Source organism: Anarrhichthys ocellatus, unplaced genomic scaffold, assembly GCF_004355925.1.
Source record: "Anarrhichthys ocellatus isolate YVR2014 unplaced genomic scaffold, GSC_Weel_1.0 scaffold78, whole genome shotgun sequence".
Classification (NCBI taxonomy): Eukaryota; Metazoa; Chordata; class Actinopteri; order Perciformes; family Anarhichadidae; genus Anarrhichthys; species Anarrhichthys ocellatus.
The window spans coordinates 1,255,928-1,279,775 of NW_022280108.1; the positions used below are offsets into that span (position 1 = coordinate 1,255,928).

Genomic DNA, 23,848 nt, shown 5'->3' on the forward strand with positions numbered 1-23,848 from the left:
AGGTCTGACAGTCTGCCCCTCTCAGTCCTGGTTCTGGTTCTCCCGTTGCCTCCCTTCCCTCCAGCGGGTCCAGCAATACGTCCTGGATCTCCAGCAGCGTGGTGTCGGTGTTGGCTCCCAGAGAGGAGAAGCTCTGCTCCTGGAGGAGGAGGAGGAGGAGGAGATGATGCTGCTGCCGGGAGCTGAGCTCTCCTCCCTCTGGGTCTGTCCACGGTGGACTGGTCTCTGCTGGAGGATCTGGGTCTGTCCACGGTGGACTGGTCTCTGCTGGAGGATCTGGATCTGTCCACGGTGAACCGGTCTGTGCTGAAGGACCTGGGTCTGTCCACGGTGGACCGGTCTCTGCTGAAGGATCTGGGTCTGTCCACGGTGGACCGGTCTCTGCTGGAGGATCTGGGTCTGTCCACGGTGGACCGGTCTCTGCTGGAGGATCTGGAACTGTGAGGAACGGTGGACCGGTCTCCGCTGGAGGATCTGGGTCTGTCCACGGTGGACCGGTCTCCGCTGGAGTCTGAGCTGGAGGAGTTTCTGGTGAACTTGCATGATTTCTTCTGAGTTCACCAGAATCTGACCCGGTGTAAGAGAATAAGTGAGAATGGATTAAGAGATGAACGTATGGAGCCTCTTCAAGGACAAAACAGGTTCAGCCACCAGCTCCACCGTCTCAGGTTGTCTTTTGTTGTGGCAACACACTGTGTGTGTGTGTGTGTGTGTGTGTGTGTGTGTGTGTGTGTGTGTGTGGTGACTGTATCTGGTAAAAACAATCTTTCAAACCACAACACGGCTGATCTTTTACATTGTGATCAACAGCAACTTTATTAAAAACCTGCTCAGCTAGAAAATACATGTAAAGGTTTTACTACTTCCCTCGATTGATATCAATTCATGCGGATGGTTTTGGTTTTGAGGTATTAACTTCGACCTGAGGTGCTCACAGCCTTGAACAATTAAAAAAAAAAAACACTGTCAGCAGGTTTCATTTGGACTATTTCTTCAGCAGAAAGTAGTTAATATATTAATGCATCAATAATTATAATCCAGTAATATGATATAATATATAGCATAATGAATACTTTTACTTTTGGTACTTTTTACTTTACTTTGGTGCTTACATGTTTGTACTTTTAATTCAGTAACATTTTTAATAATATTTATTTATTTAGCACATTTCATACAGACTATGTAGCTCAAAGCGTTGTACTTTTAAAAATAAATTAAAAAAACAGAAAACCTTCCTTTTACAGATAAAATAAATACAAGTTGTAGGAACAAAGCATGAATTTTGCACTTACATTTTTATTAATTAAATTAATATATATAATTTTACAATCATTGTATAATTACTCTGTTATTGTATTACAATGTGGTATTAGTACTTGACACCATCAATATTGTTTTGTGTTTGTTTGGCGCTTTTACTTTGAAGGATTTAACCCAAGGAAGCCTTTTCTGCAAAAAATGCCGCTTTTATTCTGAAGAATTGAACCCGGAAGTCGTACTGTCGTTGCTGCCGAGCGGAACACACACCAGTCGAGTGAACGATATTCTAGTTAAAACCCGTTATTTCTCTGTTTTTATCGGCTATTCATAGCCCGGGAAAGTTCTTCTACATGTCCGCGTGACGTGTGATGATCCGAGATGAGCGTCACTCTGGATATTAGGCTGAAAAGAGCGAACAAAGTTTACCATGAAGGGGTAAGTGACGTTAACCACAGCTAGCTTATTTAGCTTGGTTAGCTAACAAGCTGCTTCTATCAGCTGTTTATTTTACGTCACTGTCGTGGTCTTTAACGTAAAGTTAAAGACTTGTATTCTATTAAGAAACAGTTAGCTTGATAGTTAGCTAGGAAGAAGGAGGCGGCTTCCTGTCCGCACGTGACCAACAGCTGATTCAGCACGTGACCAACAGCTGACTACGATGTGTGAATTTAACTAAATACATTTACTGTGTAATTTAAATGTATAAATATAAATGTATATTTCATATTATTTAAATATACATTCTAATTATTCATATTAATATTAATTTATATTTCATGTATTTAAAATATAAATGTCACTACATTTACTTTTATTTTATTTTAAAGGTACTTGTACTTTGCTTGAGTATTTTCCATTTTATGCTATTTTATACTCTACTATTTTAACTACTTTATATTTTATACTTAATAATATTGAATATAAATATTGTAGTTTTACTCCATTGCATTTATTAGACAGCTTTAGATGTATTTATACATTTACTTATACTTCTATAAGTGCAACTTTTTCTGCTTTTATTGTAATTAAACTAATATTTTTATTAATTAGAGCTAGAAAGGAGCTGTAGCTCAATTGTTTGTTTACAATATGTGTATGAGAGATGTGATGGTGACATAATTTGGTGTAACACCGGTACAGATGCTGGTGTTTGTCTGGACGCAATAAGATTTCATGCAGTGAAATGCTGCATCAGAGTTTATTATTTATAGTTTATTATATTATAGTGTCGTCGGTAGTTTCCTTCACAGCAGAGCTGGTGTGTTTGCAGGAGGCGGTGGCCGGCGTCGTCCTGCTGGTGTGTAAGGAGGTGCTGCAGCATCACGGCATCTCTCTGAACATGGAGGGGCTGGTGAACCTGCAGCTGAGCTCCAAGAGCGTCGGCGTCTTCGAGGCTTTCTACAACTCCGTCAAGGTGAAATACAGTACAGTAAAAAGTACCTCTGAGATGTAGTACAGTAGGAAGTACTCCTGAGATGTCGTACTGTACCATTGATCAGACCTGGTGTGTTCTCAGCCCATCCAGCTGATCAGCAGTACCATCGAGGTGGCCAAAGCAGGAAAGATCCCGGGAGGAAAGACTGAGATCCCCTTTGAGTTCCCTCTGAACACCAAAGGAAACAAAGTTCTGTACGAGACGTACCACGGAGTCTTCGTCAACATTCAGGTGAGCGAGGAACACACGGGTTCTCTACCACCGTATTCTACCAGAGTTTGAGGAAACGGCAGTGAAGCGATGGATTCATACACTCTCATATTAGAAAATATATTATAACGGGCAAATTGACCCTTTGCTAAGTCCCGCCTCTAAAATGCAGACTAGCCAATCATAGCGTAGCATCGTCCAGCTCCAGCAGCTATCTGATTGAAATAGTTGTGGTACATTCCTTGTGTTTCTCCTCAGTACTCCCTCCGCTGTGACATGAAGCGCCCCCTGCTGGCCAAAGACCTGAGCAGGAACTGTGAGTTCATCGTTCACAGTCAGGCGAGTGAGACGCATTTCATTTAAACTACCGTGAAGATTCAAACAAGACCGTTTAAAGCTTTTTGTATTTGTATATTTCTACTCTTTAGTTTGTCACATCTCATATGTGTCTTCCTGTCGATCACTATTAACTATCGCCCCTTGATGAGATGTTAGCCACGTTGAGCTAACTTGTTGCTCTGTTTGATTTCCAGCCTCAGCAAGCTAAAGTTGTTCCCACTCCGGTCAACTTCACCATCACTCCAGCAACCCTGCAGAACACCCGCGAGGTGAGAAAAGTGACCTCATTTTATTTCCTCATTTCGTTTTTTTACTCAAAGGAAATCTAAGCTGAATACATCCTTACGCTCTTCATGGTTGCACACAACGTTTCTTATTTCAGGACTCGACATTAACGCTTGCTGGGGCTGTTGATTTCATTCATTTATAGGCTAGGAAAAATAAGAGTTTTGCAGATGTTATATATAAAACAGTTTGCTGTCTTTCGGACGCTTTAATTTTCGTGGCACTCTATTCAAACTTTCTCTGGTTCCATAAAGAGCCCAGAGAAGATGAGTACTTTATATAATTGATATGGTTTTATGGTGAACTATTCCTTTTTAACATCTGCACTGAGACGATTAACTTTCTTTCTGCCTTTCAGAGAAGTTTACTGCCAAAGTTTCTAGTCCGAGGCAACTTAGACGCCACCAACTGTGTGATCAGCCAGCCGCTGACCGGAGAGGTGATGGTGGAGAACTCAGAGGTCCCCATAAAGAGCATCGAGCTGCAGCTTGTGAGAGTAGAAACCTGCGGTGAGTTCACGCCGTGTTGTGACATGATTGGACTTCTGTTGTTGTTTTGTTTTCTTTCTAAATGTCCGCTGTGTGTTCAGGTTGTGCTGAAGGTTACGCCAGAGACGCCACAGAGATCCAGAACATCCAGATAGCTGAAGGCGACGTCTGCCACGGCCTCCCGATCCCCATCTACATGGTGTTCCCCCGGCTATTCACCTGCCCCACACTGGAGACCACCAACTTCAAAGTGGGTCAGTGACGCCTCCAAGTCTGCTGTTAGTCTCTGGGCCACTGGTTCCACTGGTTAACCCTCTGAACCCCAAAACCCACCGGCGTGATGGAAAAGCATGTTGTTGTTTTTAAGAACTCATGAAATCTACACCGGTTCTCAAAGCCAGAAGCTGGAAAAACTGTCATCGTCATATTTTCATCTTTCCGACGGTCCTTGAACACATCGTGTGTGACGAACGCTTTCATCAGAAACACAACTGAGACTATAAGTTTAATATTGGGATATTTCATCAGAACATTTTATTCTACATGTCTCATTTAAAATGTTGCCTCATATAAACCGTTCACTCTAAACAGATTCTGTAAAAACATTAAATTCTGAGCTCTTCAGTGTAACTAAGAAGTCATGATTGACTCGGTTAAGACCAACAGTCACGTGACGAAGATGTGTGGCGTAATCTGTAAAGGAATAGTTTTTATAAACTTAAAATCATTGTTTTACATACTATACAATGTTCTCTGTGAGGTCATCGTCAGGCCTTTTGTGACTTTTCTTGTGACTTTTTGTGACTTTTTGTTTCTTTGTTTCCTTTTCAGAGTTTGAAGTGAACGTCGTCATCGTGCTTCATGATGATCACCTGATCACAGAGAACTTCCCACTGAAGCTGTGCAGAGTCTGACGTCACAGGAGCTCTTTAATGGTCCCTACACACAGCTTCTCTAATAATGATAATTATCTGACTTTAAAGAAAACACAATGTTCTGTCATTAATAATTGTGACCAAAAGTGTAAAAAAAGGATTCCTTTTGTTATTTTTTTCAAGTTATAATAAATGTCACATTTTTGAAAGTATATCATTGAAAGTTTCTGTTTTTTGCAGACCATAGTGAACAGTGTCATTATCCAGAGTTATTAATATTATTCCTATATTGAGGCAGTTTGATAAAAAACAACTGCAGCTCAAGGTCCACTTACAGTACAAGCCTCTTCAAACACTATACTATGACATTATTTATGATGTCATTATTTGATGAGTTTTTTGTGTGAGATGTTATTCTGACTTTTTTGTGGCGTAATCTCTGAAGGACTTTTTTGACTTTTTTTGTGATTTTTTTATGAACTTTTTTGTGACATACTATAGAACATCTTACACTGACCTCTTCTGTTATGTTGTCTGCTTGTACTTGTTTGTTCTTTTGGCTGCTGTATACTTTATTGTAATACTATTTCATTATTATTGTTCTTTTATTCATACCTGTATTTGACCAGGTAAATCTCATCAAGAGTTAATCTAGCCAAGACAGCAGCAATAGGATGTTTACAAAAATACACACAAACCTTTAAAATGTGTAAATAAAAACACACAGTATTTCAGATTTAATGTTTAAAACACAAAGAAATAAAGGAATAAGAAGGAAAAAGTCAAACTCGTGTTATTTGAATGTCAAGTTATTCCTGAAAGAGGCAGTAAAAGCTGCTTCACTGAGAGGAGGAGCCACTCTGAAAGAGGAGAGCTGCAGACTCACTTCTCCTGAAGTGAAAGTGAAAGTTAGTCTGAGCGACAGCAGAGCTGCAGTCCAGACAAGTCTCTCTGTTTCTCTCTAAAGAAACATTCAACTGAATCCTGCAGCTTCTTCTCAACAACAGAGTCTCACAAACTCTGGTGAGTTCACTGTTCTACAGAGAAACTCAACATTTGGTGTAAAGTGAGTTCAAACCAGGATCCAGAACAAAGTAGCAGCAGATAAGCTAACTAGCCTAGCTGCTGCTCCCTTTGGATTGTCCAAACACAGAGAACAGCATCTGATTTAATGTGTGGATGTATTTATCGATGATGGAGGAACAACATTGATGTTTTATAACTCACATAACTGTTCTGTACTTTAGTAAATATCCTTGAACTGTAAAGCCTTTCCTCTAAAGGTCACTGTCTCTGTAGTTCCTGTTTGTGTTTGTGAGGAAGTTCAGCTGATAATATTTACTGTGTTTCAACTCAAACACTTCAGCTCGACTCAGACAGGAAGTTCAACTCAAACTCAAACTGAGGTCCAAATATGTCAGTAAATAGTAATGTGTTCAATGTAAAAGTGTAATTAAAAATGTTTAGGCTCCTTACAAATGATATAAATTCACTCTAATAATATATAAGCAGCAGGGTAGCAGTATTATTATTTAATATGTGATGTGACAGTGATGGAGGATCACTCTGTGTTTAAATTCTATTTAGTGAGCACCTTTCTAAAGTACTCAAACCCTCTTCTGTAATGTTCCTCTACAGTAGGCGTCTCCAGGACACATTCTACCATGATGACACACAGAGACACACAATACCTGACACACACTGTTGCTGCTGCTGAAGATGTGATAACAGTTTGTTTTCTCACTCTTGTTGTCCTCAGAGTGTAGATATGTCTGCTGCCAGCTGTCTGCTGACTGAAGATCAGTTTCTGTGCTCCATCTGTCTGGATGTGTTCACTGATCCAGTCCTCATACCATGTGGACACAACTTCTGTAAAACACTGGAACGTTAGTGTCCAGACTCAGTGTCCAAACTGTAAAGAGGTGTTCAACTCTAGACCTGAGCTGCGGGTCAATACTTCATCTCTGAGATGGCTGCTCAGTTCACACAGTCAGCTCAACAGAAAGCCAGCAGCAGCAGCTCAGAGCAACAAGCTGCCAAACCAGGAGAAGTTCCCTGTGACGTCTGCACTGGAACCAAACTGAAGGCCCTGAAGTCCTGCCTGGTGTGTCTGGACTCCTACTGTGAGACTCACCTGGAGCCTCATCTGACAAGATCAGGTCTGAAAAGACATCAGCTGATCGACCCTGTGGAGAACCTGGAAGCCAGGATGTGTACGAAGCACGATAAACATCTGGAGCTGTTCTGTAAGACCGACCAGATGTGTGTCTGCATGCTCTGCACTTATTCAGACCACAAGACACATGATGTTGTTCCTCTGGAAGAAGAATATGAAGGAAAGAAGGCCGAGCTGGGGAAGACTGAGGCTGAAATCCAGCAGATGATCCAGAAGAGACGAGTGAAGATTCAGGAGATCAAACACTCAGTGGAGCTCAGTGAGGAAGATGCAGACAGAGAGATAGCAGATGGTGTTCAGGTCTTCACCGCTCTGAAGGAGTCTGTTGAGAGAAGCCAGGCCAAGCTCATCAACACGATCAAAGAGAAGCAGAGAAAGACAGAGAAACAGGCTGAAGGCTTCATCAAAGAGCTGGAACAGGAAATCTCTGAGCTGAAGAAGAGAAGCACTGAGGTGGAGCAGCTCTCACGCTCTGAAGACCACCTCCACCTCCTCCAGAGCATCAGGACCCTGAACACTGCTCCACCCACCAAGGACTGGACAGGAGTCAGAGTCAGTCCACCACATGAGGGGACTGTGAGGAGAGCTGTGAACCAGCTGGAGGAGACGCTCAGTGAACAGATGAAGAAGCTGCTCACTGAGGCCGAGCTGAAGAGGGTCCAGCAGTCTGCAGTGGATGTGACACTTGATCCTGATACAGCAAATCCCTGGCTCATCCTGTCTGATGATGGAAAACAAGTTAAAACTGGTGATGTATGGAAGGATCTCCCAAACAATCCAGAGAGATTTGATTCTTGTGTGTGTGTCTTAGCAAAGCAGAGTTTCTCTTCAGGAAGATTTTACTACGAGGTTCAGGTTGAAGGGAAGACTGAGTGGATTTTAGGAGTGTCCAGAGAGTCGATCAACAGGAAGGGAAACATCACACTGACTCCTCAGAAAGGTTACTGGACGATATGTTTGAGGAATGAGAATGATTACAAAGCTCTTGCTGATCCAAGAGTCCTTCTCTCTCTGAAGTGTCAGCCTGAGAAGGTGGGGGTGTTTGTGGATTATGAGGAGGGTCTGGTCTCCTTTCATGATGTTAAGTCTGCAGCTCTTATCTACTCCTTTACTGGCTGCAGCTTCACTGAGAATCTCTACCCATACTTTAATCCATGTTTTAATGATGGTGGTGAAAACTCTGCTCCTCTGATCATCTCTCCTGTCAATCACACTGAGTAGAACAAACACTTGATCTTCTACAGAGAGACTCTTTCATTTAATGTAACAAATCTATATTATTGGTGATTTACTGTGTAAACTGTATTGATTCTTCACATTATGATCAATGGGTTTTTTCCATTTGTCTGTAAATGTCTTTCTACTCCAACACACAGACATTAAGCCACTGATTGATATTATCTGATGGTCTAATTCATTCTAATAACTGCATAACCTGCCTTCAAGACTTGAATCATCAAAAACAATGCACTCAGCAATAAGAAGCATTTGCACATTCCTTAAATATCTGGGTGCCAAATGAAAATGTTTAATATCTGATTATTGTACATATAATACATCATGATTGCTGGCTCAAATGATTGGAGAAAGTCATGAAACACTTGTTCTTTAGTTTTAAAAAAAAAGGTGTTTAAGGGTTTTAGTTTCTATTATTTTTGAATGAACAGAAGCATCAAGAGGTCTCCGTCTGGTGTGTTTTTAGGGGTCAGTAAAAGATGAATTATCTATTCATATTTGTAGAAAATGAATCAACAAAATCTAATAAAATATTCAGCTGCTGTGACCAGAGAATTAAAGTTTAGTATTGTGTTATTAGTATTTCATACAGTCATCCTCTCTGCAGAATGTTTTATAGCCGGAATAAAGTGAACTGGATTTGTCTTTTGTGTTTTACATTTAGTCAAGTACTGAATTCAAGTACAATTTAGAGATACTTTATTTGTGTATTTCCACTTGATGCTGTGAGATTCTCGACGACATACTGACTTTTTTCATGACCTTTTGTTGACACACTTGTCGACTCTTTTATGACTTTTGTTCGACACAATGCTGAGCACAATAAATACATTTTTCTTAAATTCAAGTTCAGTGTTGGGTGAACCCAGAATTCAGCACAGACTCGGATTAAAAGCTTTATTGCAAAACTTGGTTTCCAGAATTGAGATAATGACAGACGGGCAAGACGGAGGGAGACTGTTCCTGAGCTGATCTCGTGGATGAACAGATGAGAACGGGGAGCTGTGTTTGACGGCTGAGAGAGTGAACAGGCAGGCAGGAGATTGGGAATCCAGAAGAGCTGACAGGGAGGTGGAGGTCTGAGCACAAGGAAACATGATTAACTGACGGAGAGCACGGAAAAACAAGGAAGGTCTAGATAAGAAGTCATGGTATAGAATATCAAATAATGATATTAACAAATCATAGTAAAGTGTGTTGGAAAAAGTCCTGAACAGCCATAGTGTATATATATATAAATCCCATAGGAAAGACATAGTATAGTATGTAGAAAATAGATATAAAAAGGTAATTGTATAGTATGTTTAAAAGTTAAAAGAAAGAAAGTTATAAAAAACTCAAAGTATAATATGTTGTAAAAAGCCATTTAAAAGTCATAGTATAGTAAAATAATTAACGTCATGAAAAATTCATAGTATCCTAGTACGACGAATAAAGTCATCGCATAGTTCATATAGTAAGTCACAGTATGTAGCATGTCGATAAAGTCATAAAAATAGTCATTGCATAGTATGTTGGAAAATGTATAAAAAAGTATAGTACGTAGAGAAAAGTTTTTTAAAAAGTCATAGTGTAGTATTTATTGAAAAAAGTACTTATAAAGTCATTGTATTTTATTAAATGTCATGAAAAGAATCACATACTATACCGCCATAAAAAAATTAAAAAAATCACCTGAAAGATCATAGTATAGCATGAGATGAACTACTCGTACAGTATATCATAAAAAGATAAATCATAGTATGTCATGAAAAGTACAGCAAGTCATGAGAACAAAGTACTTTTCTTCAGAGTAATCTACCTGTTCTGAACTTGCTGTAAGTGCCGTTGTCCAGCGTGATTTTGCTGCTCGAGCAGAAAGCCAGTCGTCTCTCTCGCCACCTACGAACAAACGAAACATTTAGTTTCTTATTGAGATCAGACGACCGTTCCTGTAATCATGCTCACTGTTCATCACCGGTTGAATGTACATTTACTGGACTATTTTCTTTTCATGCTACTTTATACTTCTACTCCACTACATCTCATATATATGTTTATATATTTATAGTCACAGGGACATTTATATATTTTTAATACTTTAACTGAAGTAAGATTTTCAATGCAGGACTTTTACTTGCAGTATTTTCTCAGTGTGGTGTTTGTAGTTTTTAACTGTCAGATTCACCAGTGAAAGATGAAGATGATGAAGATGAGCACGAGGGACACCAGGTCAGTGAGAATCCACATCAGGTTGTACTCGTCTGGACTCTGAGAGACACAGAAATAAAGTCACAGAGAAACTATTGTCTTAATCTGATAAGCATGCATTTGTGTGCATGCATGTTAACATAGTCAGTGTGTAGCTGGAAATATTTATATATTTCTCTCTATAGTTTCACTTGAAACTGTTTATTTTGCACTAAAGTTAAAAACACTCAGTACAATTCACACAGGACTAAAAATAGGCTTTATGGTTATTTAATGTAGATTATTTACTGAATCATCAGTAAAAACCCTGTAACGGAATTGAAGATTTTGCCGTTACCGCCCTGGAGGAAGTACCTTAATGTGTACTTAAGTACAGTACTTGTGTGAGTGTACACAGTGTGTATCTGACGTGTTACCATGAGGAAGAGAGGCGAGCTCATGCTGCTGAGGAGCTGGGGAGCGTTGGTGGTGACCGACTGGACTCCAGCACACCAGGCCAGAGAGAAGAGCCACGGCTGGCTGATCACATACAGGTTGGTGGTGATGTTCGCTGCAGCGTACTCACTGCACACAGGTGAGGAGAGGAGTCATGATGTGTTATGAAACACCTGGGAGGGGGGGGGGGGGGGACATCTTTAATACTCACACACCTGGTGAGCTCAGTGGACATGGAGCTGTAGTGCAGGTTGAGCGTGACGATGTGGTTGCTCTGGAGGTCCTCTAGAGGGAGCCGACTGCCCGACGTCTGCTGGAGCTCAGGATCGATGTCCTGGACCAGAGCACGCAGGTCTGAGGGCAGCCACAGCACCTGGTGGATGAGTGTGTAAAGCACTTTGTAACCTTAAAAGTGGTACATAAATAAAGTTACTATTTATTTTATATTATCTTACATTTGTGAGCAGACAGATAAACAATGAGCTGAACCTCACTATAAAGCTCCATAAAACCGTGAGGAGCTGAAGGTTCAGCTGATCATTCATCACTGTTTTATATCATTAGGTACTTTTATTTGTGTAAAAATCTTTCTTCTTTATTGTGCATTTGATTATCTAGATGGTTAGAAGAGTCTTTGAGAAACACATGTTTAGCTCTGTGACGTTAATGTGATGGTAACACACGGAGGATAGACGGCTAATCCACTACTCTTCATGGTAAAGGCTCCTGGAGCCAACAATGGAGGACTCGTTCTGGATGTACTCACCTGCGAGGAGTGAATGGAGGACTCGTTCTGGACGACGTCCAGCGTGCGTTGGATCCAGGTGTCCCTGTACGGGTGGCCTCTGGGCGGACGGTAGAGATCAAAGATCACCCATTTGTCTGTCCGAGCTGCCAGCTGGAGGAAGGCCTGCAGGCTGCAGACCGTCTGCTCTGCTGCCTGCAGTCGGTCGTCTGCTCCCAGAGAGCCAGCTGTACCGAACGGATTGTGCTGGAAGGGACAACCATCAATACCTAATGAACAACACGGTGACATAACGTGCAGGTCAATGCGTTCTTCATCGGACAGCTGATGTTGTAGTACGTGTTGTTGTTGTGATGAGGAATTAAATGCCACATGTCATCTGTACACACAGCTGTTGATAAATGTGTCAGTTGATGACGATCAATACTTTGGTCCAGGCAGCAACCTCCGATTCTGAATAGTGAAGTCAATGCTTCATGTGTTAAAGCTGCATTCTCTCTAGTGTCCACCAGGGGGCGACTCCTCTGGTTGTATAGAAGTCTATGAGAAAATGACTCTACTTCTCTCTTGATTTATTACCTCAGTAAACATTGTAAACATGAGTTTATGGTCTCAATCTCTAGTTTCATTGTTCATTTCGTAAGTTATGGTCCATTTAGTGTCAAATAGACCATAAAGCAGGGTATGCTTTAGGGCGGGGCTACACGCTGATTGACAAGTCGCTACCACAACCACAGCAGTTTACGGCCAAAATGCCGCACTCAAAGCTTCAAAACGGGTGCCGTCACGACGACTACGTCCACTTCTTATATACAGTCTATGGTCGCGTCTTAGTCCCGCCCACAGGAGACGCAAGCGGAGGAGGCGAGGCATTTAACAAAATGAGACACCTTTGGCTAGGAGAAGTAATTTTAAAGCAACATCAAATTAATAAGACGTGTGTCACAGCTGCCTCATTGTTTTGTTATACGGCTGTATTTTTATATGTTATAGAGGATAACCATCTGAGAAAATAACTTCTCAGTACAATAAAGTACTGCGGTACATTTTCTACTGGATGTGACTCACGGAGAGGAACCAGGCCCCGGCGTTCAGGCCCTCCAGCTCGGCCCACGTGAACATGGCCGCCGGCGTGTCCGTCCGATTGGGGAAAACCTGGCGGATGTTGGTGGTCCGTCTCAGCGTGTGGTCATGCATCAGGAACGGGACCCCGTCGACACTGCAACCAGCACATGACGACAGCATTGAGACACCAACAGTATATTTGATATCGATGTTACTGAAGTCCGAGTACAAATAGAAAGTAAAATGTAGAATTGTAGTACGTTAAAGAGTCGAGAGTTTGTTGTGCTGAAGGTGCAGAAAGCAAATATTATGTCTGAATATTTAGATGATTTCAACAAAGTGTATGTGATGAAAGATTTCAGAGTGAGACACAGAATAACAAACAGACCGATCAAGTGAAAGATAAGAAGAATGTTCAACTTCTCTGTAGGATTCTTTCTGTAATGTTCAGAAACTTATAACAGTCTGAGTCTGTCAGTGGCGACAACAAGATCCATCAATACTGGACCCGTTTCAAAAACTGTCTTCCTGTTGACAACCAGTAAAGTATTGAAAACAACAAACCTATAAATTCATAAATTCACCATAAACATCCATCTGCTGACTGACCTGATGGTGACGTCCGTCTCCAGACCTTCACTTCCGGCCTCCACGGCCTTCTCAAACGACATCACTGTGTTTTCTGGAGCCAGCTGCGAATGGATTTACAGCCGATAAACAATCAATAATTAGACCATCGGTACATCACGAGCAGCAACAGTCAGTAGTAGAGAACATTACTCTTTCAGTTAGCAGAGGAAACAGTTAAAGAAAAGGGGGAATGCATCGTCTTTGTGTTTCAAACACAGGGAGAGGAAGGATGTGAGGAGGGTTCCCGTATAAAAAACACCAGACACACAGATTCCTAGAACATATTTAATATCACACAGCTCTGCATAGGACGGCCCAATATATTCTCTGGTTTTCAGCTTCTCAGATGTGAGAATTTGCTGCTTTTCTTGGTCATATGTGACAGTAAATCTAACTTCTTTAGCTAACACACGCGACCTGAAGGCCTCACAGTGGAGTAGTGAATGCCGTTTTTTTTTAATTGGCAGATTAATCAAAAGTGAAAATGATTGTTAGTTGCAGCTCCGACCTTCATTCAGGATGAAACAAAACTTTGTTCATCTCGAGGAAAAGCAGCAGCTGCAATACAAAATGGGAACTATGCAAATATTAGAGTTCACATCTGGTTGTAACTTCTAGAAAAAACATTCAAAAAAAATTGTCATTTCCTCTTTTCTTTCCTCTCCTGATCTGGTTTGGGGGACTGGATCCGGCTCAAAAAAAAGACAACAAGAGAAGGAATTAGCTGAGCTTGCTATTTTATACAGTATGTATAGTTTTGCTCACCATGGGAGCTCCTCTGTGGCCGATGAGGGCCGGTGCCGGGCCCAGGGTCCCGTCCTCTTTGATACAAGGAGAATATAAACCGAGGGGCACCAGGTAGAGGGCCGACAGGATGGACAGGTACACCCCCAGGATCAGGCCCCGCCTCACTGGAACACAGACTCTTTATTACGTGGAGTTACATGTTAATGTATTTTTAAAAACCAAGTAATGTTATTGTGATACGGTGGGATGATCGGTTTTATTTCAAGTTACTCTCGTTTGCTTCAAAAATATTGGTTCATTATAACTTTTTTCATTCTTACGGGAATAATTCAGCATTTTGGGAAATACGTTTTTGTGCGTAGAATTAGATGAAATGATTAACATTTTTTGTACCCATTGAGAAACAATTTTTCCTGCACTGCTAAATTTGGAGATTTTCCTCTATTTTTCTTCCATATCATTACTTCTATCAGACTAGTAGGAATAAAACTTCAAAAATACACATTTAACAGTTTATCTGATTACTTTTTACATCTGTAGATTTCTCCTAAATTCACCAAAAGTTACCATTGGATAATGCCTCATTTGCATATTTAAACATATCATTTCAGAAAACTTGTAATACAAAAAAATAATCCTCTTAATGTCAGTAATCAACTGGGGAAGTTTCATGGTGATATATATTTTAAAATAATCCCCTATGCGCCTGCTGTGTCTCTCCTTAAGGGAGATGTAACGTGTTAATTATTGAGCTTTACAGGTGCAGGTAGCTTGAGTTTATTAGCTTTAGTCAGAACCTGGCTAGCTGTGTCTTTGTGCTAAGCTAAGCTAACCGTCCGCAGTTTCTTATTTAGCGTACAGACGCGAGAGTGGCATCAATGTTGTCATCGAACTCTCTGCAAATATGTGAATAAAGTAAACATATATCCCAAAATGTCAAACTATTCCTTTTAGACACAAATTTTGTTTGCAGTCTACAGAGTGTTAATTGATTCAGCATCACCACAGCTTTTCTTTTGCAAGTTAAATGACACAAAGTACACCTCACCTCTGCTGCTCATGCGAAAGAAATGCAACGCTATCGGCCAAGCCAGCGCCGTCATCAGTAAGACTCCGCCCACATGTAGGTAAGGTGCAGTTACCTGGAGTCAGGACACAAAACAAAGCCTAGTGTCAGGAGGAGAACCACACTGAGAGCAGGAGGCGGAGGCGGAAGAGGAAGAGGAGAGTCACCTGGAAGGAAAGTAGTAAAGTCGTCCACTCTTTACTCCACAGGTCAGATAAGACGGCGGTGGCCACGATGGAGAAAGTCAGACTCACCAGGATCCCAATCTGACAAAAAGGAAACGTGTCATCCATCCACCAATGTTTGCAGTCATGAAGTTCTACAAATGTAAAAGGTTTCATATCTGTTTTAGAGTAGTATAAATATGTGATGTAGGTCCGCTTTGCTTCTGTGATTTGGCGGTTAGTTAAGCAGCAGTAAAAGTACTAATACAACACTGTGAAATACTCTGTTACAAGTAAAAGTCATTCATTGAAAATGTATTCAAGTAAAAGGTAGTTAAAGGTATTAAAGCATAAAACCGGTGTGATTGTTCTGCTGTTATATATTCTATCATTGGAGTAGTTCTACACGCTTCTCCACAGAAGTTTCAGTTGGTTGCAACCTGCAACTTCACCGCTAGATGGCACCAAATCCTCCACACTGGTCCTTTAAGTGAATTACTTGAGTAAATGTACTCAGTTACATGCCACCGCTGGAACATTTTGTATGAAAGTATGAGCACAATAACTATCTACACGTGGATAATATGGTGTCTGTGATGAACATGCTGGTGCTGTATTCTCCTCAGACACGATACTTAAAAACATTAATTCAATAGCATTTACCTTGTGACTCCAGTGTAAGTAAAGCTTCTGGCCCTCTGACAGCAAACACACAGCCAGCAGCTGCAATAAGACACACAAACATAATAAATGTTACGGGTGATAAACTGTACAAAGTCGTAGTAGAAACATAAGCACAAGCAAACTAACTGATCGAGGCAGCAGTAGACCAGCAACTCCTGAGATCTTCGAGGTCAAATTACTGTTTTTGTCAATGGAGTCTGGTGTCTTTGAAGAGAGCAGAGACAACTGCTCCAGTTTCAGAAAGTTCTGTCTGACAGCAAGATAAAGAGGTAAAGATATTCTAAATATAGCGTTCACTTAAACTGATATAGATTCTTTCAGGTGTCTAAAATACGTCCACAGCAGTGTTGAGTATTAGCCTCACCATGAGTACGGTCACGTAGGTGAAGAAGACTGCAGCGATGACCAGCAGCACCACTGACCAAGGAAACCAGAAGCCCAGGTTCCCAAAGTTAAACCTGCTCAGTCATCAAGAGAAAACAGACTGTTAGTGATTTAAATCAGGATCCAACAATAAGAGTAGACACACAGCCTGTGCAGAGAGATATGCTAACTTCTTGTTCTTAAAGAAATCATTTCTTTGAAAATTGTCTCACTTGTCAGCAGTTACAGATATTATGTTTAATCAAATAACCAGTTTATTTATACCTGGTTTATTCTGTTTTTAGTCTTAAACACACACATATATATATATAGTTTAAACATGAATCTGTTGAACAAATTGGACTGACTTTGGGTCCTGAATTCCCCAGAAACTAATATTTGTATATGAAGACACTCGTGCATTATTTAAAGGGCTTTCAGAGAAAAGAGACTAAAATCTTCTACTTTGTACTTTTAAGTTGTTGGAACACACTTCTTGTAATGTGGTTTGGTGTTTCAGCTTTCAGTGTATTAATGTATGAACGAAATTTACTTTTTAGTACAGAAACAAAAAAACAAAAAAACTTTTTATATATAATTTTGATTATTTATTTATTTTATTTAATTAATTTAATTAATTTAATTCAATTATTTATTTATTTTATTAATTATTTTATTTTTTCTATTTATTTTATTTTAGTTAAATGTATTTTATTTTAATGTAATGTCTTCTTTTAATTTATAAATATTTGTGAATAATTATCTATAAACACATTGGACTGCTTTTTTTGATGTCTGTGAAGGAAACAAATGCTTATAAAATATATATTTTTTAAATGAGAAAACTGTAAATCTGGAGCCAGTATGAGTTAGAATAAAGTATAAAGTATAGAGCAGAGGGTTAATGGAGGACCAGGAGAACCTCCAGCAGCTAATACAGCAGTTAATGCGCCCACACTGATGTTTACGTGTGCAGTTGTTGTACAACATGTCCTGAATATTCGCTCATCAACAACCCACCAGTCAAAGTCATTGTAGTCGTTCTTCGCTTGTCCCCAGAAGTATAGAAACACCAGCGTTAAGCAGAAAGTCACCACAAGCAGAGTGACGCTGACACCTTCCAGCTGTCGACAGCAGACACAAAAACATGAAACACAAGTTGATTTATTTCTTTAAACTACCCTTTAATAAGCTGCCCTTTAATCCTCTATTTACTGCCTGGGTTCCATTGAGCCAGACGACTGATCTTTGAGCTCTATGGAGAGAGAGGAATTTAAACAATAAAGCTGTTTGGTTGTAAAAAGATAAAGCTCTGGTCTCAAAGTGTATCGTTACAACATCAGTTCAATAATGAAGCAACACGAGCTTTTAAAAGTATTTCATTGTTTATTCATTTACTTAACTGATATTGATCGTTAAACTGATGCAAAAAGTTAAAAAAAAAAAAGCAGAGTACCTTTAAGTTCTATACTTAAAGTACATTTAGTTGATAATACCTTTTCTTAAGTACGAAGGCAGGATAATTAATAGTATCTACATTGTAGTAACATTACTTAAAAACAGTAAAAGTGAGGTACACTCAATATAAACTTCTTATGTTGAATCTCTGGAAAATCAGGTTTCATGTAAAGTTCTCCAGACTTTTATTTTGGTAAGACTTTTGACCATCCCAGTAATCTTAAACTCTCTTCCCGATATCTGCGTCCCATACAGAGGTCACATGTGACCGCAGCGCGTCTCGACCTCTGACCTTGTTGCAGCAGCAGTCTCCCGGCCGCGTGCATCTCCTCTCGTGGCGTCTCCACCGGCAGCCGTACAGACCGGACAGACACGAGACCAGCGGCCGGTGGTCGTAGCGCCGCAGCAGCTTAGCACGAAGACCGCGCAGCTGAGACAGCGTGGAGGCCATCGGATCACACACACCGAGACACACCTTTACATCCTGAGCTCAACTCACCTGAAACACCGAAACACACCTTTACATCCAGTGTGGGGATGTAACAGAGTACATATTTGAGGTACTTGTACTTCTCTTAAGTATTTTTCTTCTCATTCTACTTTCTATTTCTACTCCACCTCAAAGAGAATTATTGTACTTTTTATTTCACTACAAATGAATATTTTTTGCATACAAAACATACCGAGATTTTATAAAATATGAAGTTTTGTCATCAATTTATAAAATAAAATAATTCTTCCACCCCTAAACACTCAACACAGAGACACTTTGATACAGAATAAAAGTCATAAATAAGTACATTTGCTTGAATTAGGACACCGTTATATTCACATTCCTGTGCACACTTGAAACATAACCATCCCAACTCCTCTTTAACTCTCAGACTTCTTACAATAACAAGCCTGCAGCTCCAACGTCTCAGCAGGAACAACTCAGTTACTGGAGACTATTGTTACAGTTTCTTTCTTTGGGCAGGAAATCAACAGAAATATCTTCCTCGCTGCAGTTCCCAGATAAGTGAAGCCTCAGATTGTTTTATTCTTCACCCTAAAAGGTTTCTTCACATATACCACCGCTGTTGTGCAACTCCGGTGTGTTTCAGGTTTATTATCTTTGCTGGAGAACAAAGGGAAGTCCAGCTGGTTGTAATCCTCCTTTAGTGTGGATTGAAATTATACTTTCATAAGTATGCGTACACATGCTATCATTATGAAATAAAGTATGCAGAAATGCTATAAGGTATTGATCAGCATGTAAAGCCTTTTATATCTTCCGTATAGTACTTCTGTGGAGGTACTTTATTACTCTGTCTGTCATGGTTACACCTATTGTGTAAGATTATAAACTCATGATTTACACCAACAAACTTCGAAAAATAACTTGTTTTTAACCTTTAACCAAGAAAGTACTTGCATTATTGATGCACAACAGGACTGTTTGCAGCCTGAGACTAACAAAGCTGCCAGTTGTGTAACAATTTGCAATGAAGGTGCTCTTGAATTGAAACTTGCCAAAAAGTCTATTTAATAATCCAACGCTTTTCTATGTTATCGTCATAACCAGAACATAATTTAAGATTAACATCCTGTCGTTATGATGGTCAATTTCCCTCACATATATATTTATTTCACATATATTTATTATTTATTTTGCGGCTTTATTTGTGTGTAGTATGTGAGCCGAATTTAAGTCTGGATCCGACTCATTCATAAAAACATAAATTAAACATAATAACCTATCCGCTTTGGTCACAAAGCACGATAAAACCTAAATGTCAGTGTTATTATAATGAAGTCTGGTGTCACACTCAACGTAAAAGAAAGAACGGGACCTATTGTTTACAGCTAACCTTAATGCATGAAGCTGCACCGCCATCATATCTGGTGTCAGCGCGTATTATTATAATATCAACGTGTAGCGTCGGTTATTCTACCTCCACGTAATCCTCCGGGTCGACAAACGACAGAAAAGAAGCCGCAGTGCGCTGGTCGTCCTCGGTCACCCGATAAAGAGCCGCTCGGAGGATGAGGACGTTAAGTAAAGCTAACTCTGGTTAGTTTACACGGGTACCGGAAGGCAAAATGTTAACGGCCTTCACAATTAAAGCACGCGATTTTGACTTTGTTTATATTGCGAATTATAACGGGGTTTACTCTACGGATATTTTATCGGAAACACAAAACACATTGGTATTAATGTTATCTTAACTTGTGATTATTTTTAAATCAATATGTCATTCAATTTGACATGGTAAGATTCAAACTAAATGCCACGACAACAAAACATTTTATTTTGAAAATTATCACGGAAATGAAGATACTGTAAATTCTACGCAGCTTCACACAAGCTCCTGTTGATGCCAGATACCTCTGTATCACCGACCGCCACCTGTTGCCCCAATGATGCAAAAACACCCCAACATCAGGGGATTCTGGGAGAAAAGTGATTATTATAATAAAATACATAACTTTATTATTATAAAGAAGGACATTTTGTTTTGCAGGCAGGACATTAATACTAATGTAAATTAAATAGACTCAGGCTCGGTAAACAAAAATAGCCAATGTTGGGAAAACCCTGCTGGCTAAAATGTTCTTATGTAAACAAACATTTAAACAGAACGGGCAATATCGAGGTCTGCAAATTTAAGGCAAATCACTAAATCTGGACACATTATATTAGATTATTAATCTTCATAAAATAGACTATTATTTCATGCAGGATTCTGTGCATAAAGGGGCAACAGTTCCTACAACGCACGTCAAAATATACAACAGCACATCCTGTTTCCTGCCAAAATAAAATAGTTTAATTTTATTATACTATATAGATCCATTTAAGTGGGAAATTTGTCTCTGCATTTGACCCATCCCTGTATATAGGGAGCAGTGGGCTGCCAATGAGAGGCGCCCGGGGATATATATATATATATATATATATATATATAGTGTATTTTCTACACTGTGGTACTGCTACTTTCACTTAAGTAAACTATCTTGAGTACTTCTACCACAACTGTAGGCGCTGCGATTCACGTTTTGTTTTGAAGGCGTAACCACGTTGCTTCCTGTTTCACAGCGCGCGGATTTGACGCAGCTCTCCGCAGCGTGGAGCAACTTTGAAGTCGAAAGGAACAGGTTGTTTATAAGAAAGTTGGATTGAACCGTGAGCTCGGTGTGAAACAACCGGAGGTATGACCGACCTGTACGTCTCTTTGGCGGTGTTGGGAGCCGCGGTGCTGCTCAGCGAGGCGGTCCGCCGGACGGCCGCCGCGTGTCTTTTCCCGGGAGTTTACTGGATCTACCTGCTGGAAGCCGCGTCCACCTTCCAGCTCTGCAGCTGCACGCACGAGCTCAAGCTGCTGGGTGAGACGGCCCAGCTGGGGCCGCCGGTCGGCCTCACCCTCACCTACGTTGTGACGGTCGTTCACCTGACAACTTTCCGCGGGGCCACGTGCAATCCCAGCGGGGCTCTGGAGTCCGTTTGCCGCGGGACCAGCGGCGTCGGAGCGGCCGCCGTCCTCGTCGCCTGCCAGTTCGCCGCTGCGGTCGCCGCGCAGCTTTTCGCCGCCGCCGTTTGGTCGCTCGGTCTCTCCGAGGTCCACGTCCGGCACCAGAGGTTCGGGTTCCGGTGTTTCGACCCCCTCGGCGGGACTCTGCTGGAGGCCGCGGCCGTCGAGCTGGGCTGCGCCTTCGCGGTCCAAGCTGCCGCCATGCACGTGCACAGACTGGACCAAAAACTTCGCGCTCACTTCATCGCCGCTGTCGTCACCGCGATGGTTTACACAGGTGTGTTTGATTACCTGGTGGTTTACCTGCGCCCAAGACTGGAACTATAACGGAGAAGAAGAAAACCCAAAACAGATTCAGCTCATCATGGACTGGACCCTAATAGAATAATATATAATATATATTATTATATGTAATTATTAAAATTATAATAAGTCAATATAACAATAATTAAAAATAAAACAAATAGAAATACAACAAAAGACCATAAAATAAAGATTTTAAAATAGAATAAAATTAGATAAAAAAATGTAATGCAGAAAATGCAATGTAATAAAAGTAAAATAAATAGCATATAACACATGCTAGGGCTGCAAGTAACAGTGGTTTTCATGATTGATAAATGTGTCATTGTGTGTCCTTGAAGGTTTTTAAAGTAAGTAAATAATGATAAATTACAAGGTTCTCAAATTGCTTGTTTTGTCCAAAACATAGCAATTAGATTTACTATCATATAATCCCGAGAGAACCTGGACTTTTAAGCATTTTTATGGGAATTAAAACATCAAAATTGCTGCCAATTAACTTTTTGTAAATTGCGTTAACTAATAATCAACTAATCATTCCAACACAAACGAGGCTTTACACTATAATTATGTCCTACATTTTAATGTGGTCTCTTTTCCTTTGTAATTAGTTCTGAAATTACTAAAAACTCACTTACGGTGTTGTTGATCAGTGTACATTGTCCCTGAAAATACATAAATAAATACAATTACATAGTTTCTTTCTACATTATCAAGAAAACACAACAGACGTGTAAAATAACGTGTTTTTTTCTGTGCTGGGTATTTCAACACAACATGATGAAAGAGTGCAACTGTTTTATGTGTGTTTTTGTGTTTTTTTTATCTCCTCCTGTGCAGGTGGAAGTATTTCCGGCGCCATCTTTAACCCCGTCCTGGCCTTCTCCGTCCAGTTCCCCTGCAGCGGCCACACCTACCTGGAGTACTGCTTTGTCTACTGGCTGGGACCCGTCTTAGGTATACGGAGCAGAAGTTTATGAATCGTACCTTTTTAAATATCTTTGCCTGATTGTCTGTGTCTTCCTCATGTGTCCCTCTCAGGCGTGGCGAGCTGCATCCTGCTGTTTGAGAAGATCATCCCCTTCCTCTCTGGTAAGAGCACCATCGGGCCGGACGTCCCCGCTGTCCACAAACAGAAGAAGAAGAAGACACGGTAGCATCAGAGACGTGAGGACCGGCACATCTTATTGCCTTTTATAGCACAACGAGGCCTGTGAGGTTAAAAACAAAGCTTTGATTGAATCAGTGGGTTCAGCTCTTCACAAATATTTCACACATGAAATACTGTCAAAAGGACATCACTTTAGAAGAAGTGTTGCGTAACTGTGACTCACTGCAACCATACGGAAGTACAAAATGTAAAAATATTGTAACTTTTTAATGCACATAAATTAACCAAAGTGCACACAGAGAAAAATAAAGAATTCAAGCGGTTGATGTGGTTAATGGGCCGATAAGTTTGACATTAAGATTTATGAGCACTTTTATTGTCCCTGCATTTAACTTTTTCATCTCCTCAATGTCCAAGTGACCTTCCTAAATAAATACAGCGACACACGAACCAAGCTATGTGTGATAAAACTCAGGTTTATGTGTGAGATAATAACTGACGTTACAACTAATCAACACTTCTTTTTAAATCTTTTAAATAGGAAAGGCATTGAGTTGAAGTGAATTCGATGTGAAGGAGTATAACGTTAGGTGGTTTTGTCTGATTTTAATGTCGGTTTATTTTGTTGTCAAAGCATTAAACTCTGATTAAACTAAAATGTTTCTGGGACACTTGACTTGTAAACATCAGTAAAAGAAAAGTTTTGACGACCAAAGCTTTAAACTTCTGCTCAATCTTTACGTTTCCCTGCATGCATCATGTTTGACTGATGATACTTTACTGTTTATCTCCAATATGGGTGAAGAGTTAAACGTATATTTGTGTAATATTTGCATTTCTGTCTCTCTTAAAACTGCAGAAACTTCCATTTCTCTGTGAACCAAGTACAACTTAATTCACAACTTTAAATACCTAACGTCTGGATGATGATAATAATGCTTTTTCTTTCTTGTATCATTATTTCAAATAGGAATAGAAACGGCAAAATGTACAATATATTTTTAGAGAACACGCTTTAAATAGTGTTGTAATTTAAGTGAATTTGTAATATGTTATATGAAATATTTTAAA

The 23,848-nt window shown here is 40.2% G+C and overlaps 3 protein-coding genes and 1 pseudogene across 4 annotated transcripts; 3 read left to right on the forward strand and 1 right to left on the reverse strand.

Moving 5' to 3' along the window:
* The first annotated feature begins 1,307 nt into the window (after positions 1–1,307).
* vps26c (VPS26 endosomal protein sorting factor C) lies at positions 1,308–5,046 on the forward strand. Its single transcript, XM_031874142.1, has 8 exons — positions 1,308–1,695; positions 2,531–2,674; positions 2,777–2,926; positions 3,164–3,244; positions 3,439–3,513; positions 3,888–4,038; positions 4,119–4,271; positions 4,849–5,046. Exons 1-8 carry the CDS (start codon positions 1,639–1,641, stop codon positions 4,929–4,931), a joined length of 894 nt encoding a protein of 297 aa, XP_031730002.1. The 5' UTR covers positions 1,308–1,638; the 3' UTR covers positions 4,932–5,046.
* Positions 5,047–5,786: 740 nt separating this feature from the next.
* Positions 5,787–9,317, forward strand: LOC116398082 (E3 ubiquitin-protein ligase TRIM21-like; annotated as a pseudogene).
* Positions 9,188–21,641, reverse strand: LOC116398081 (glycerophosphodiester phosphodiesterase domain-containing protein 5-like). Of its 2 annotated transcripts, none has more exons than XM_031874106.1 (16): positions 21,055–21,641; positions 18,144–18,350; positions 17,414–17,517; positions 16,395–16,488; positions 16,010–16,069; positions 15,350–15,448; positions 15,165–15,258; positions 14,135–14,280; positions 13,349–13,431; positions 12,743–12,893; positions 11,696–11,920; positions 11,145–11,302; positions 10,911–11,058; positions 10,472–10,554; positions 10,106–10,185; positions 9,188–9,383 (listed from the first exon to the last, which is right to left on the reverse strand). In XM_031874106.1, the coding sequence occupies exons 2-16, from the start codon at positions 18,300–18,302 to the stop codon at positions 9,202–9,204; spliced, it is 1,866 nt and encodes a 621-aa protein (XP_031729966.1). In that variant the 5' UTR covers positions 18,303–18,350; positions 21,055–21,641; the 3' UTR covers positions 9,188–9,201. The 2 variants fall into 2 exon arrangements, with proteins under 2 accessions (XP_031729966.1, XP_031729965.1); XM_031874105.1 differs by lacking the exon at positions 21,055–21,641 and adding an exon at positions 19,786–19,897.
* LOC116398083 (aquaporin-11-like) lies at positions 20,944–23,848 on the forward strand. The gene is made up of 3 exons (XM_031874108.1): positions 20,944–21,640; positions 22,507–22,623; positions 22,708–23,848. Exons 1-3 carry the CDS (start codon positions 21,046–21,048, stop codon positions 22,821–22,823), a joined length of 828 nt encoding a protein of 275 aa, XP_031729968.1. The 5' UTR covers positions 20,944–21,045; the 3' UTR covers positions 22,824–23,848.

What these genes read in the sequence shown, in the direction of transcription:
- vps26c (XM_031874142.1), top strand. Translation starts at nt 1,639, where the DNA reads ATGAGCGTCACTCTGGATATTAGGCTGAAAAGAGCGAACAAAGTTTAC. An exon ending in CCCTGCAGAACACCCGCGAG is followed by an intron (nt 3,514 to 3,887) that starts GTGAGAAAAGTG and finishes TCTGCCTTTCAG; the next exon opens with AGAAGTTTACTGCCAAAGTT. An exon ending in TGTGAGAGTAGAAACCTGCG is followed by an intron (nt 4,039 to 4,118) that starts GTGAGTTCACGC and finishes CTGTGTGTTCAG; the next exon opens with GTTGTGCTGAAGGTTACGCC.
- LOC116398081 (XM_031874106.1), bottom strand. Translation starts at nt 18,302, where the DNA reads ATGGCCTCCACGCTGTCTCAGCTGCGCGGTCTTCGTGCTAAGCTGCTG. An exon ending in CTTTACTACTTTCCTTCCAG is followed by an intron (nt 15,259 to 15,349) that starts GTGACTCTCCTC and finishes TCCTGACTCCAG; the next exon opens with GTAACTGCACCTTACCTACA. An exon ending in ATGTCCACTGAGCTCACCAG is followed by an intron (nt 11,059 to 11,144) that starts GTGTGTGAGTAT and finishes ACCTGTGTGCAG; the next exon opens with TGAGTACGCTGCAGCGAACA.
- LOC116398083 (XM_031874108.1), top strand. Translation starts at nt 21,046, where the DNA reads ATGACCGACCTGTACGTCTCTTTGGCGGTGTTGGGAGCCGCGGTGCTG. An exon ending in CACCGCGATGGTTTACACAG is followed by an intron (nt 21,641 to 22,506) that starts GTGTGTTTGATT and finishes CCTCCTGTGCAG; the next exon opens with GTGGAAGTATTTCCGGCGCC. An exon ending in CTGGCTGGGACCCGTCTTAG is followed by an intron (nt 22,624 to 22,707) that starts GTATACGGAGCA and finishes TGTCCCTCTCAG; the next exon opens with GCGTGGCGAGCTGCATCCTG.